This window comes from Vipera berus (genome assembly GCF_964194415.1).
Source record: "Vipera berus genome assembly, chromosome: 1".
In the NCBI taxonomy this organism is placed as follows: Eukaryota; Metazoa; Chordata; class Lepidosauria; order Squamata; family Viperidae; genus Vipera; species Vipera berus.
In genome coordinates this window covers 257,904,997-257,918,039 of record NC_138202.1, presented here as the reverse complement: position 1 = coordinate 257,918,039, position 13,043 = coordinate 257,904,997, and the positions used below count along the sequence as shown (strand labels likewise).

General features: G+C 39.8%; 1 protein-coding gene across 2 annotated transcripts; it reads left to right on the top strand.

Annotated features, from left to right (window-relative positions):
• Window positions 1-610: 610 nt before the first annotated feature.
• TRAPPC3L (trafficking protein particle complex subunit 3L) lies at window positions 611-12,118 on the top strand (the record flags this gene model as incomplete). 2 transcript variants are annotated; one of them, XM_081314491.1, is made up of 6 exons in its annotated part: window positions 611-652; window positions 2,412-2,459; window positions 2,858-2,955; window positions 4,525-4,624; window positions 9,322-9,507; window positions 10,768-12,118. In XM_081314491.1, 6 exons carry the CDS (start codon window positions 611-613, stop codon window positions 10,885-10,887), a joined length of 594 nt encoding a protein of 197 aa, XP_081170617.1. In that variant the 3' UTR covers window positions 10,888-12,118. The 2 variants fall into 2 exon arrangements, with proteins under 2 accessions (XP_081170617.1, XP_081170618.1); XM_081314492.1 differs by lacking the exon at window positions 2,412-2,459.
• Between the last annotated feature and the right edge of the window lie 925 nt (window positions 12,119-13,043).

The following is a 13,043-nucleotide window of genomic DNA, read 5'->3' as shown; positions in this document are numbered from 1 at the left end:
TCTCTGATGGACACACAGTCTTTGGAAAGAAAGAGATTATGGAAAAAGTGATGCAATAAGAAGCAAGGTTTTACAAATGGAAGGTGCTTTCATCTGACATCCTCACTAAAGTGTGTACTAAATTAGGGCAAATGTGCCATAAAAGCTTGCCCTAAAAGCACCTAGGAAAGCGGGGAGGAAAGATGGAGAGTAGATAATGTTGTCCTTTGCTCCTGCCATAAAGTGTTATGAACAAGGCAGAACCTTGTTAAAAGCCTCTGAAAATATCCCGCTCAGTGGCAGGCTTCAAGCAGAGGGATAGCTATTTTACATATAATTTGCAGGCTGTTTTGTTTAATGGATCAGTTAACGATCTGAGTCAGATTGTTTACTGAAGTAAGCTGGATTTCTTGCCAAACACATTTCTGTTGGAAGACTTCAGGCTTACCGAGAAGAGGAGGAGCATCAGAAAAAGCAGGATCTGTAGCATCAAGAGTTCACTACAACCAGGGTGTAGCAAGGGCAATAGGACCAGGGTTGAGGGAGAAATGGAGTAGCAAGCAACCAAAGCAGCAGAGAGAAAAAGGAATATAACACAGTACTGAAGGTATCTTCCTACTGTCCAAGAAGAATGGCACATCCAGCAAATAGAAGACCAGAGAACGCCAAAATCGTAAGACTTGCTTGTATACCAAACTTTATTGTGCTTGTTATTTTAAGGTGGTATTCTTCACTATCCCTACTGAATGCATTTTGTGAATTCAGTATACTAGCGAAGTTTTCGCTGTTTACATTTTAAATGGGGTGAATAGGAAAAAAAAGAACTCTTTTTGACCGAGCCTCCAGTTCCAGTGCTTGTGGTTATGGCTAGGATGATTTTCCAGAAAACTGAATCTATAGAAGACCTACAAAACCACTGGTATTCATCAGTTATGAGGCCACTACCATACCCTGTAGAAGTTTTGTATAAAATTATGTGGGTTGTGTGCATTTGTTTACTTCTCTTCCGTCATGTTCTCATCATATGTTAAATAATAATAACAATAACTGGCATTCATGACTGGAATGCTACTCTTTTAAAAAGTCTGAGAAAATAGATGCCTGAAATAATTCCTTCCTTTCTCTACCTACTGTATATCAGCCCTCCCTCCCTCCCTCCCTTCCTTCCTTCCTCCCTTCCTTCCTTCCTTCCTTCCTTCCTTCCTTCCTTCCTTCCTTCCTTCCTTCCTTCCTTCCTTCCTTCCTTCCTTCCTTCCTTCCTTCCTTTTTCCAAGGATCCCCAGGAAATTTCCCTTTTGGTTATGCAAGGATGTGAAGTATATTATATTTTGTTGAAGGCATGACAAGTTATGTGATTTCATCAAAATATATTTAACTGTGCAAATAGTAAGACTTAATCTCTCAGCCATACCTAGTGCAAGTAGAATCAGGGAAATAAAAAGATGTTGTTGGTTTACATTTTGTTTTGACTTTTCTGACTTGCACCTGTTTCTATGTTTAAACTTTGCTAGCTCTTTGAATCAGTTTGATACTGAATTGTCTTTTAAGATGATAAGATATTTTGTAAGGAGCTGGTTTTCAGCTGAGGCAATTTTCAGTGAGGCAACCCCCCCCCCAAACATTTCACATGTTCTGCATCTATATTTATTGAAGATGCTGTCATTTTGCCTCTCAAACAATTTCAGCTCCTGTTATTCTGGACAAGTCTTCATATTTTTTTCTTCTGAGACACCAGGTGGCAGCAGCAGGAGCAGCAGTATTTTAAAATTTTGGGTCATTTTCCCCCCCTCAAATAGAAGCAAATATCACCCATACAAACTCATACCATAGCACTATTTCTCAGTCTCAGTGGAATTCTTCGTCTTAAAATCCATCCATCTTAAAGTTGCTGAGATTGAGAAACACGGCACTACTGGTATATTATATTGCCCACAAGAAAATATGCATCTGAGTAGTCGCAATGTTGTATACAGAAATATTTTAGGTTTTAATTTACACATCCCACCTTTATTATTTTAATAAATAATTCAAAGTGACTGATATAGCTAACACTCCATTCTCCTCCTATTTTCTCCATAACAACAAGCCTATGAGATGAGTTGGGCTGGCAGAGAGTGACTGGGCCTAGTTACCAGGCCAGTTTTCATGCCTAAGGCAGGACTAGAACTCATTGTCACCTGCTTTGAGCCTGGCACATTAACAAGACTGATTCTGGTGCAAACGTAATTCCTGACTCTAGTTAAGAGCTAAATTCTCTTGTGCTTCTTATTGGTATTATTTCTCGCAAGTGGTTTATTGCTATTTTTTTTTTTGATTAGTGAGTTGCCTTTTCAATTCATCATAAATTGCTTTTTAAAAAGTAAAACAATTTTTTTTAAAAAAAATCAATATATTTTGTGCTCCCTCTTCTTTTACTTCTTTTTACGTTATAGGACTGGCATTTGCCCACCGTTTCATCCTCTGCATCAGCTCATCACATGGTATGCAGACTGACTAATGCATCTATCCTAACTTTTGTCACTGGGTCCTGGTATATTTGGGGAATTCATACTGGCAGATATGGTTGTATTATTTTTTTCAGCACAAGTGCAGTTGGGCAGTGGACAGTGCCTGGATTAACATGTTGCACTAAAGCAGGTCCCTGTGGCTGGAGTCACATTCAGACTGGATAATAATAAACTCTGATTAACAAGCCACAATCATGGGGGGCATTCAATGTCACAAAGCAAAACCACTTTTTGGATCTGTATTATATGCGAACCTAGCTTCTGTCTGGGTTCTCTGTTTTTTCAAAGATACTTATATATCCTAGAGCTCTTGCAGTAGAAGATTGTACGTTTTTCTTCAATTCTCATTTGGTATTTCCTGTGATTGACAGAGTAGGGAGCTTTTTGTGCTCACCTACGGTGCTTTGGTAGCCCAGCTGTGTAAGGATTATGAAAAGGATGAAGATGTGAACAAATGTTTGGATAGCATGTAAGTATAAGGTGGCAAGAAGCAGCATGACATTAACTTATAAATTTGAGGAAAACCAACTAGTTATTTTTTCCCTGTTTTTCAGTCTGCTTACGTGGATGTAGATATCAGCTTGCGAAACAGTTGTGAGATTCTGTTTATACTCTCCAACCTGTCTTGAAGCTGCCCATCCAATCCTCTCTATTGTTACTGAGATTGCAATGCTGCGATGATTAGTAATCAGTAAAAGCCAATCAGCGCTGCTTTCAGCTGGCCAATAGAAGTATGCAAAAATCTTCAGGCTGTGCCCCCTGAACTAGTGAAGGTCCTATTATTTTATTTACATTACGAATTTTATCCTGCCTTTTTTCTACTATTTTTTATTTTATTCAAAAGAACTTTAAAATACAAAAAATCCAAAAACAGGAAAAAAATCCCCACAAAACAATCAAGGCATTAATAAAGTGCATTAAAAGGGGGGGAATCGAACACATACATCCATGTTAACCCCCTGAATACTGATTAATACATTACTACAATATTGGTCCCCATCCCTTGTGAAACACCCTCCCAAATATTTAAACTAGTAAATCTATTTGCAAATTATTGACCTGTCATCTATATACTATATCAGTGATGGCGAACTTTTTAGAGACCGAGTGCCCAAACTGCAACCCAATACCCACTTATTTATCACCGGGTGCCAGGTGGGACGTGGCCCACTGGGTGGGCGTGGCTGTGGTGGTCATGGCAGACTGGGTGGGTGTGGCCAAAGTGGGTGTGGTCACCTCGATGTTGCTCGTGGGGAGGGATGCCTGTGGGGGCTGGACAGGGTTGGGGGAGATCAATGGGGTCTCTGGCAGGTGGGGTGGTGGGCAGGAGGCTCATCCTGCGGGGTGAGGCAAAGCAGGATGGGGGTGCCATTGCCATGGGGCAAGGTGAGGCAGGGGCCAGGGCAGCTGCTGCCTGATACCATTGGCCCCCACACACAGAGGCCAGCGAGTGCATGGGGCCTGACGGTGTCCATCAGCAGCCAGAGCCTGCCGGCTCCTTGACCAGTGCATTCTGGAGCTCCGCAACCCGCCACCAGCAGTTCAGAGAAGCTGCCTCTGAGCTGGACAGCTGGCTGACAGCTGAGGAAGCGATGCAGTGGGTTGAGGCCAGGAGGAATGGGACGGGGGGGAGGGAAACCAGCCATGCCGGCATGCATCCGGCCACGTGGGACCTCGGGCGGCTGGTTGAAGAGAGACGGTTGCCATCTCTGGGGCATGGCATGTGTGCCCACAAAGAGGACTCTGAGTGCCGCTTCTGGCATGCATGCCATAGGTTCACCACCACTGTAATATATTAAGGACAAAATAATTAACAGGAAGAACAACAATAATAAAAAAGACAAGGTTAACATTTCAATTCGCTCTGTTAACAAAATCTGCTTGTAAAAAAATTGCCATAGCATCTTATCTATGAGTTTTATCCTGCCTTTATGCTTGGAACGATGTGTGCCATGTACCAATTTATACTTATATCAACTGTCGGCAAGTCCACCTGACACCTCTTCACATTTTTTTTCTCTCTTTTCTGCTCTGTCAGGGGATACAGCATCGGCATCAGATTGGTTGAAGATTTCTTGGCTCGCTCTGCTGTGAAAAAGTGCCGCAGTTATTCTGAAACTGCAGACATAATTGCCCAGGTATCCAAAGATGATTTGCCCAAAGATCTCTCTCATGTTCCCTTTGTTACATGCATTAGACTCCAATTTGTGTGATAGAACTATTGGTGGGAAATTTGGAAATTATAATCCAAGGCATCTGAAAGATATTTAATTGGGAATGGCTATCTTAGCCTTGTGATTGCACCATTTGCCTTCAGGAACATACATCAAAATCTAACAAGTCTGTGGAAATACAAGCTTGCCTGAGTAGTTTCAAAAGAGAAGCCAAAATTCAATCTGAGGTTTAGAGCACCAAATCAAGTTTGTCAGCCAGTCCAATGGTCAGAGTTTCAGGGTTTACAAGTAGAAATCACAACACAGAACAGGAGATCAGAGAGTTGTTTCCAATGTTGACAACGACACGCAAACCTGACAAATGCCCCTCCTCACAGCGTCTCCTTAAGTCTCAGTCCCCAGGTGTGCCATGTAGAGGGAGACGGGGTGCTCTCCTCCCGAGTAGTCAGGCCTGCCTGCTTTGTTCCCTCCTTTTCTCCACTCTCCATGCTCTAGGACAAACTGCCGGCCCATGGACCAGATGCGTCATGCTGAAACCATGCCCAATTCATTGCCAGCAATGGGGAAAAACTCATGATACATCATGCAATGTCATGTGATGTCGCAAGTTTGACATGCCTGCTCTAGGATCAAGAGGGGGTAGCCCTTGCTCATCTCCTGAGCTCTCTCTCTCATGTTCTTCCTGCCCCTGTTCTTCCCTGCCTTCAAGCCGTCCCAATCCTGAAAGGCCCTGGCCTGCCTCGGCCTGCTCCTCCCCATATTCCTCTGAAGCCAATGACTCCCCCCCCCACTTGATCTCTGTTGAATATAAAAGCAAAATATAAAATCGTATTCAGCACTTTTCATGAGAAGGGGTCAAAAAAGTACATGCATTGACATAGAAAGAATTGCCTTTTTTGATTCCTGATTAGTCTGAGTAGCCTGTTGAGCTTTGCTGGTGTGTATGAGCAACATACACAAGAGTACATAAACATAACTAAGCTTTCTTCAAAGTTTTCTATGTTGATATCTTGGTTTTTGTTGTACACTGGATATTTTGGAGTCTGTATTATCTTATGTTTTTTTTTTGTTTGTGGTCACCTTGGAGAGTATTATAAAATGCAAATGACCACATTCTAGTTGGCTCTCTTAACTTAGGTGTGTATGCATTCTGTATATACGCTTGTTGATGCAGTAAATGATATATTTTGCTTCAAATATATATATTTTAATTCACTGTGTTTTTAGCACGGATCTTTTAAGAAAAAGGATTTTGTTGAGCAAGGGAAGAAATTCTAATGATAAAATATCTTTGTTATGATTCTTCTAAGCTCTGTTCTTTCCAGCATTAAACAAAGCTTAGTTATTTATTTTGATTTATTTGGGGTTTTGCTTATGGCCCAAGTCATGCTGGAATTTAACCATTGTAATTTTCCCTGTTGTGCTGATTTGAGTTCAGTGGTTGTTGAAAACTTGACAGCGGCCAAAATGGTATACCAGAAGAAGCTGCTACATTCCAATTCCAATAAAACAAAAGAGAAGATGAAGAGGCAGCAAGTAGATTGTCTTCTAGGATAGAACATCAAAGTGGCCATCACTGAGGCATTAATGAAAACAAAATACTATGTTTTCTATTCTTAGAGGAGCCTATATATTTTGAAGAAACTTGGCAGACAGCAAGAAGCCTTCAAAGAGTATAAAAGCCTCACTTCAAATCTAGAAATTATTCAACAACACAGACATAAAGTCTATCAACCAAAGAAGCTCATGCATAATTCATTCCCTGAAAATTGTTTTAGATTGTCTAGTATCACCTCACATTACTTCAAATCAGCAGAATGGTTTTCTGGTGCCTTTTAACAGGATAGGATCCTACTGAGTTTTAAACAGCAACTAAATCCCCTGTACAGAATGAACCTGGTCCGGCTAGCCTGCAAATACTGTATTGCTGTGTTTAAAAATCTGTGGCCATGTCTATTGATCCAGGATGGTTTAATTATATTCCATCAAAGTCCAAACCACACAAACCTGTATGCGAAGATAACTAAGCCATGTCACAAAGCTGATGAATAACAACAGTCAGCTCCACTGCCTTCTGTAGAGCCGTAAGTCTCATGGGGAAGTAACATTAATAAAGAAGATAAGTCACTTCTCAGACCTTAAGAGGACATAGAATATTACACAAGTGCAGCTATATATACAGTACTGTGATTTCAACTAAGGAGATAGCAGGAATACTGAATGATTGCATTAACATACCTGGAAAGGATTTGTAACTCAAGTCCAGATACAATCAAGGACCTAATTAAAGTGATGCCTCTCAACTTCTGGCTTTTTAGGTGTTGAACATAAATTTCCTGACTGAGGTCTAGATGATGTCAAGGAACTAAGAACTGATCTAACCATCATAGAGACAACTTCAGCATATATCCAATGTTATAAAATTCACTCCCTCTTTAACCAAAGGTTCAGCAGAGATTTCCGGTGTAGGAGAGAAAAGTTCAACAATCCCCAATATGCTAACAGCAGAAGTTGACCTCAAATTGAATATAGGTAGTCCTCACCTTAAGACCATAGCTGAGCTCAAAATTTATGTTGCTAAGTCAGAAATGTGTTAATTGAGTTTTGCCCCATTTTACAACTTTTTCTGCCACATTTGTTAAGAGAGTCACTGAAGTTGTTGAGTTAGTAACACGGATGTTAAGTGAATCTAGATTCCCCATTGACTTTGCTTGTCAATGGGTCAAAAGATTGCAAAAGGGGATCACATGACTCTGGGACACTGCAACCGTCATAACTATGAACCAGTTGTCAAGCACCCGAATGTAAATCACATGATCGTGGGGATGCTGCAACCACCACAAACGTGAAGAATGGTCATCAGTCACTTTTTTCAGTGCCGTTGTAACTGTGAATGGTCACTAAAGGAACTATTGTAAGTCGAGGACCACCTATACTCAGATAAGTTAAGATTAATGTCCTTGAATCTTTTGGGGGGAAAAAGGTAGTGTAGATAACTCTACACTAAAGAACAAAAGATTTGTTAGAAATTCTTCCTTCAATACAGACCAAATGTTAGATGTAGAATCTAATTTGAAAGAAACTCCCTTTGCACTAATGGACTGACAAGAATTTATTTTCTTGCGCAATCTTCTCCTGTCCTAAGAAAGATAATTGTTTTAGAAATTGATACTGTGAGACTATCTAATAAAATTAAGGTCTCCATGAGGTTTTTTTTTAAAGGCAGCCAACCTACTAGTATCTCCTAACAATTTTACAATTAGCAGAGCCCAGGTTAAAGGAAGAAATCTCTGAAGCCAAAAAAGCAGGATAAGAAGGATCATAAACCAATGCCTCTATGATAGGAGTCATCGATTCCCCCCTTTTTTCCTTCCTGCCAATTTTTCTGCAAACTGGTTCAATAGTAGCACTCAGCGTGAACTGCTACCCTCTCTGTTCTTGTGATCCTATGGTGAGAAGAAAGGACTAAGAATCTTTTTCTCTATTCCCATTGTTTCTTTTGATTCAGACATTTGAAGTGTTCCAGTATTTGCTTCACTGGAACATGGAATGCTTAAACTGGTTTACATTTTGCCTTGTCAAAGTGCAACAAACTCAGAATGTTTCCATAGAACACTCCAGATGGGATGCTTGGGTTTGAGAACTAAAACAAAACATATTTTTCTATTTTGTGCAGAACTCCAGAAAGAAGCATGACTCTAAACAGACATAGACAATAAATGTGCCTGGATTTCTTTTCTTTCTTTCTTTCTTTCTTTCTTTCTTTCTTTCTTTCTTTCTTTCTTTCTTTTTAATACAGTAACCAGGGGGGTTGTTTTCATTCAGATTGTGAATTAGTTTCTTTCCAGCTGAAATCCTGATGATCACATACACATGCTGCTCTAGAGTGAGCTTCAGAAGAGAAGAACCCCTACTGGCATCAGTATGAATTATCACTCCCCCTCCCCCCTCGCTAAAATTATGGCAAATAAAGAAATAAGTGTTGTCAACCTCATGCTAAGGAGGCTGTAAACATTAACCCTCTTGGCATTTAGTCGTTCCCTTAATGAAAATCCCGAATCCCAGTAATTGAGAGGCTGCCACAAAGAGGAGAGGGTGAACTTATTTTCCAAAGCACCAGAGGGCAGGACAAGAAACAATAGATGGAAACTAATCAAGGAGAGAAGCATCCTGGAATTAAGGAGAAACATCCTAGCACTGAAAAAAATTAACCAGTGGAACAGCTTGCCATCAGAAGATGTAGGTCCTTCATCACTAGAGGTTTTAAAGAAGAGATTGTCTGAGTATCAGTCACTTGTCTGAGATGGTATAGGATCTCCTGCTTGAGCAGGGGTTTGGCCTAGAACAGGCGTCCCCAATCCTCTGTCCGGTCCGTGGCATGTCAGCAACCAGGCTGCACAAACAAGCATAGCCCCATCTGCAGGATGCAGGCAGCATGCAAAACCATGCCCCCTCTGGTCCGCGGAAAAAACTTCCTTCATGGAACTGGTCCCTGGTGCCCCAAAGGGAAGATCTCCAAGGTCCCTTCCTGATCTGTTCTGATTGATTGAAAGTCATGGTTCATACCTATAATAAATAGAACAAATGTCCAAAAACTATTTAAGATAATTTATGGTTTGACCCAATGGTGACTGGGCACATATTTTCCATTCTATTGTCAGGTTGCTTTTAAGATGTATCTGGGTGTCACCCCTACTGTAACTTGCAACAATGCAATGGGAAATGAGTTTTCTCTCATTCTGGCCAAGAATCCCTTAGTGGACTTTGTGGAGGAGCTACCAGCAAGTCGATCATCTCTTTGTTACTGCAGCCTGCTGTCTGGGACCATCAGAGGGGCTCTGGAAATGGTGAGAAAATGAATACTGCCTCTTCCTACACTGCCCTTTTCTGCCTCCCCCCCCCCAATACACAGAACAGACTCATACTTCTTTGTTCCTAACCATGATGCTGCCTTAGTGACAATATACATGCATGACATCATGAGACAACCTCCAGTATTTGGTACTTACATTGTAAACAGCTATATAAAAGATGGAATGGGCATTGTGACATTTGTAAGGCCTTTGTTGTCTCTCTCTCACACACACACACCCCATTTCCCCTGGGGGTAAGTGATCAGCCTGATTGTGTGATTATACTACCCATAATTTTGGACCATCCTATTGTATACTGTAAATTCATCTATTATGGTTTGTAATCATGGCTTATTGTTTAGTATATAGTACAAACCTAGCCAGATAACCCTTGGCCGGTGTGTTTTTGTGTGTTTGTGTGTGCCTTCAAGTCAGTGTTGATTCCTGGTGACTGCCTGGATTAGTCCTTACAATTTTCTTGGCAAGATCTTCAGAAGTGGTTGTGATTGTTTTCTTTCTAGAGCTGAGAGTGAGTGTCCCAAAGTCACTCAGCTGACTTTGTTTCTAAGGCTCAGATTCTTCCAGCTTCTGACCTTATGCCTTAACCACTATGGTACATAAATGCCTCTAGCCATGAATTGTTACCCATGATTTATTAGATAAACCAAAACTGTCAGGGTTCACTGAAAATATTAAACTCAAAACAAATAAAATACATTAAAGGCTTAGTGTCAAGTGAAAATCCAATCAAATTTTCCTACTGATGCTATTAGCCTTTTGTAAATGTGACACTGAGGAAACATACTAGACAAGGTTGTTTGTCCTTCTAGGCTTATATGATGCTTTTCAAAGACCTTCTGTACAAATGTTTTCTATGTGGGGGATTTGTGTCTGGTGTTTTATCTTTTGAGAGTCAGTTTGGTGTTAGGGGTTAAGATACCACGGTAGAACAGGGAGGTCTTAGGTTTTAGTCAAAGCTGGATACATCCAGTTACTCTTTCTGTCCTAGAAAGAAGGCAGTAACAAACTTCTTCTAAAATCTTACCAAGAAAACTGCAGGGACCTGTCCAGGCAGTTGCCAGGAGGCACCCATGTTTTCAGCACCAGGTAAAAGCCTTATTATTTTTCCAAGCCTTACTTGGTGGAATCTCAGAATATATGTTTAACAAATAAATAAAATACCCCATTATTGTATGGATTTCCTACCATTGTAAACCTAAGTCCCTGTTACATCTATTAACTTTTTATTTGCAGATACACCTAGCAGCTGAAGTGATTTTCCTTCAAGACACTCTGAAAGGAGACGATGTGACAGAAATCCGCATCACATTCTTGAAGAAGGCTGAAACCAAGAAATACAAGCGAAATAAATGAAACTGATATCTGAAGTAATTATGTACTTAGGGTCAGCCAAGTCTTTGTAGCTGCCTACAAAGAGGAAGGACCAATCCAGGAAGGACCATCCACCCAGAACATGACTAAAAACTAACAGTTTTTCTAGTCCAAGCCATGCATGCCCAGAAGCTTGTTGGAGGAACAAGAAATTAGCATACAATCCCCACAAGGGAATGTGTAGTACTCCAAAATGTATTTATTACCAGGAATTAAATGGTGAATGTCAGTAGAATCTCTGCTCCCTGAAAAATAATCCTTTCATGTTGCTTCATATTGGAGTTGTGAGGTAAATTTCAGTGCAAGGCTGTGAGGAAAAAGGTTTTTTTAGGAGTGATAATTCTCCTGAGGAATTGCCTGAGGGAACTTTCTCAGGCCAGACAAGGGAAGTCCATGAAATGTAGTAAACAGGACTAAATACAACCCCCAACTTTTCCAGGTCCATTAGAGCTCCCTGCAATCATATCTTCCCCAAATTAATGTCAAGGTAGGCAGTGTAGAAAAATAATGCAGCCCTAAAATAAGTTCAAGATGCTTTAGAAGCAAAATGTAATAAATACTTAATAGCCCCCCTAATACTTTTCCTTCCCAGAACCCCTGACTACTTTCCTGACTCCATCCAAAGACTGCATCCTCACTTTGACGCTTGCATTTCTTGGGTTACCATCAAAATGGTGCCCACATCTTTTGTCAGGCTTCTGAGGGAAATGGCTTCTGCTTGGACTATCTCTCTTCATAAAGGGACTTGCCGATTTTTACATTTTATTTTATGCTTTGGATTTTAAGATGTGTATAATTTTGAAGAAATGGAAAGGGTGAATGAGATATGTAAATACATTATCTAAACCAAATTGCACATGAACTTAAATTATATGAGAATGTAAAATATATTTTTGGTTATGCTGTCAAACCTAAAGGACTTGTTAAATAATTGCCTTCATTTAAGATAGAGGTTTGCTAATGTCTTCTCCTGACATAACATTCAGTGAGCAAAAAGAGGATCAAGACTTAGCTAAGAAATGACTATAGCTTTCATTATGCAACTTTAGCAGAAATATGGCTTCTGAGAAATAATCTTCCCAAAGACTTCCTGAGCAAAAATTCTAGATTTTTGAAAACTAATTCCTGGGGTATTATACAAAAAAAATGAGAAATTTCACTTTCCAAGAATCCTGATTTGTAATATATGGAAGGACAGATACTGTATATATAATTGCCCTCTTTATCTGTTTATTTAACAAAAATTATAAAGCCTTTTTAATCCAAATGGACTGTTTACAAATGTAAAAGAACAATAAAATAAATAAAATAATTAACATGATGATACTCAAGTTATTGCGGTCACTCAAATAGCATTAAGGACAAAATAATTGCTGGAATATAGTTGGACCTACACATATTTCCAGAGGTAAAATATTGCACAAAATGGGGACTATTCTTAAGAAGTTCTGTTGCTGGTCCACCTCCTATGAATCCAAGAAGGGTGGACCTTTTTTCTAGTTATCACTTTTAGCTTGAATCCTAAAATATGCTTAAGAAGAATTCAGTTCTTGCATCTATGATTTCTATATTCTTGGGATATTCATCAGATAAAACGGAGTTGGGGAAAAAGGCATTTAATCTGCATTTTAGTGCAAACCACTCCAATTTGTAGCTTCTTATACATGTGATAACATTCACTGATTTGTGAAACCCAAAGTGGTGCTTTTTGAGACACAGCTTGTTTTCCCCTGAACAATTTGAAAAGGATATCCTGTCATAAAAGCAATATTATATCCTGTCATAGAATTTTTTTTAAGAAATAGTCCTGCTATGTGTCAAGCAGCTCTTCTCTTTTTAAGTTAATTTGACTTAACAGAATACTTCTCAATCTCAGCAACTTTAATATTTGTGGACTTCAACTCCCAGACACCCCTAGCCAGTGGCTGGCTTGGGGAATTCTGGGGGTGGAAGTCCACAAATATTAATGTTGCTGAAACTGAGAAATGCTAGCTTATAGGTTAGTATTCAGACCTTTCCTAAAACTTTAATGTTTGTATTTGTTTTGATTCTGGAAGCCTAGCTGAGGGTCTTTTGTTACAGACTTGGGAAATTAGGAAATATACAGTAGCATCAAGTTCCCATAGTGTTAGCTAAAT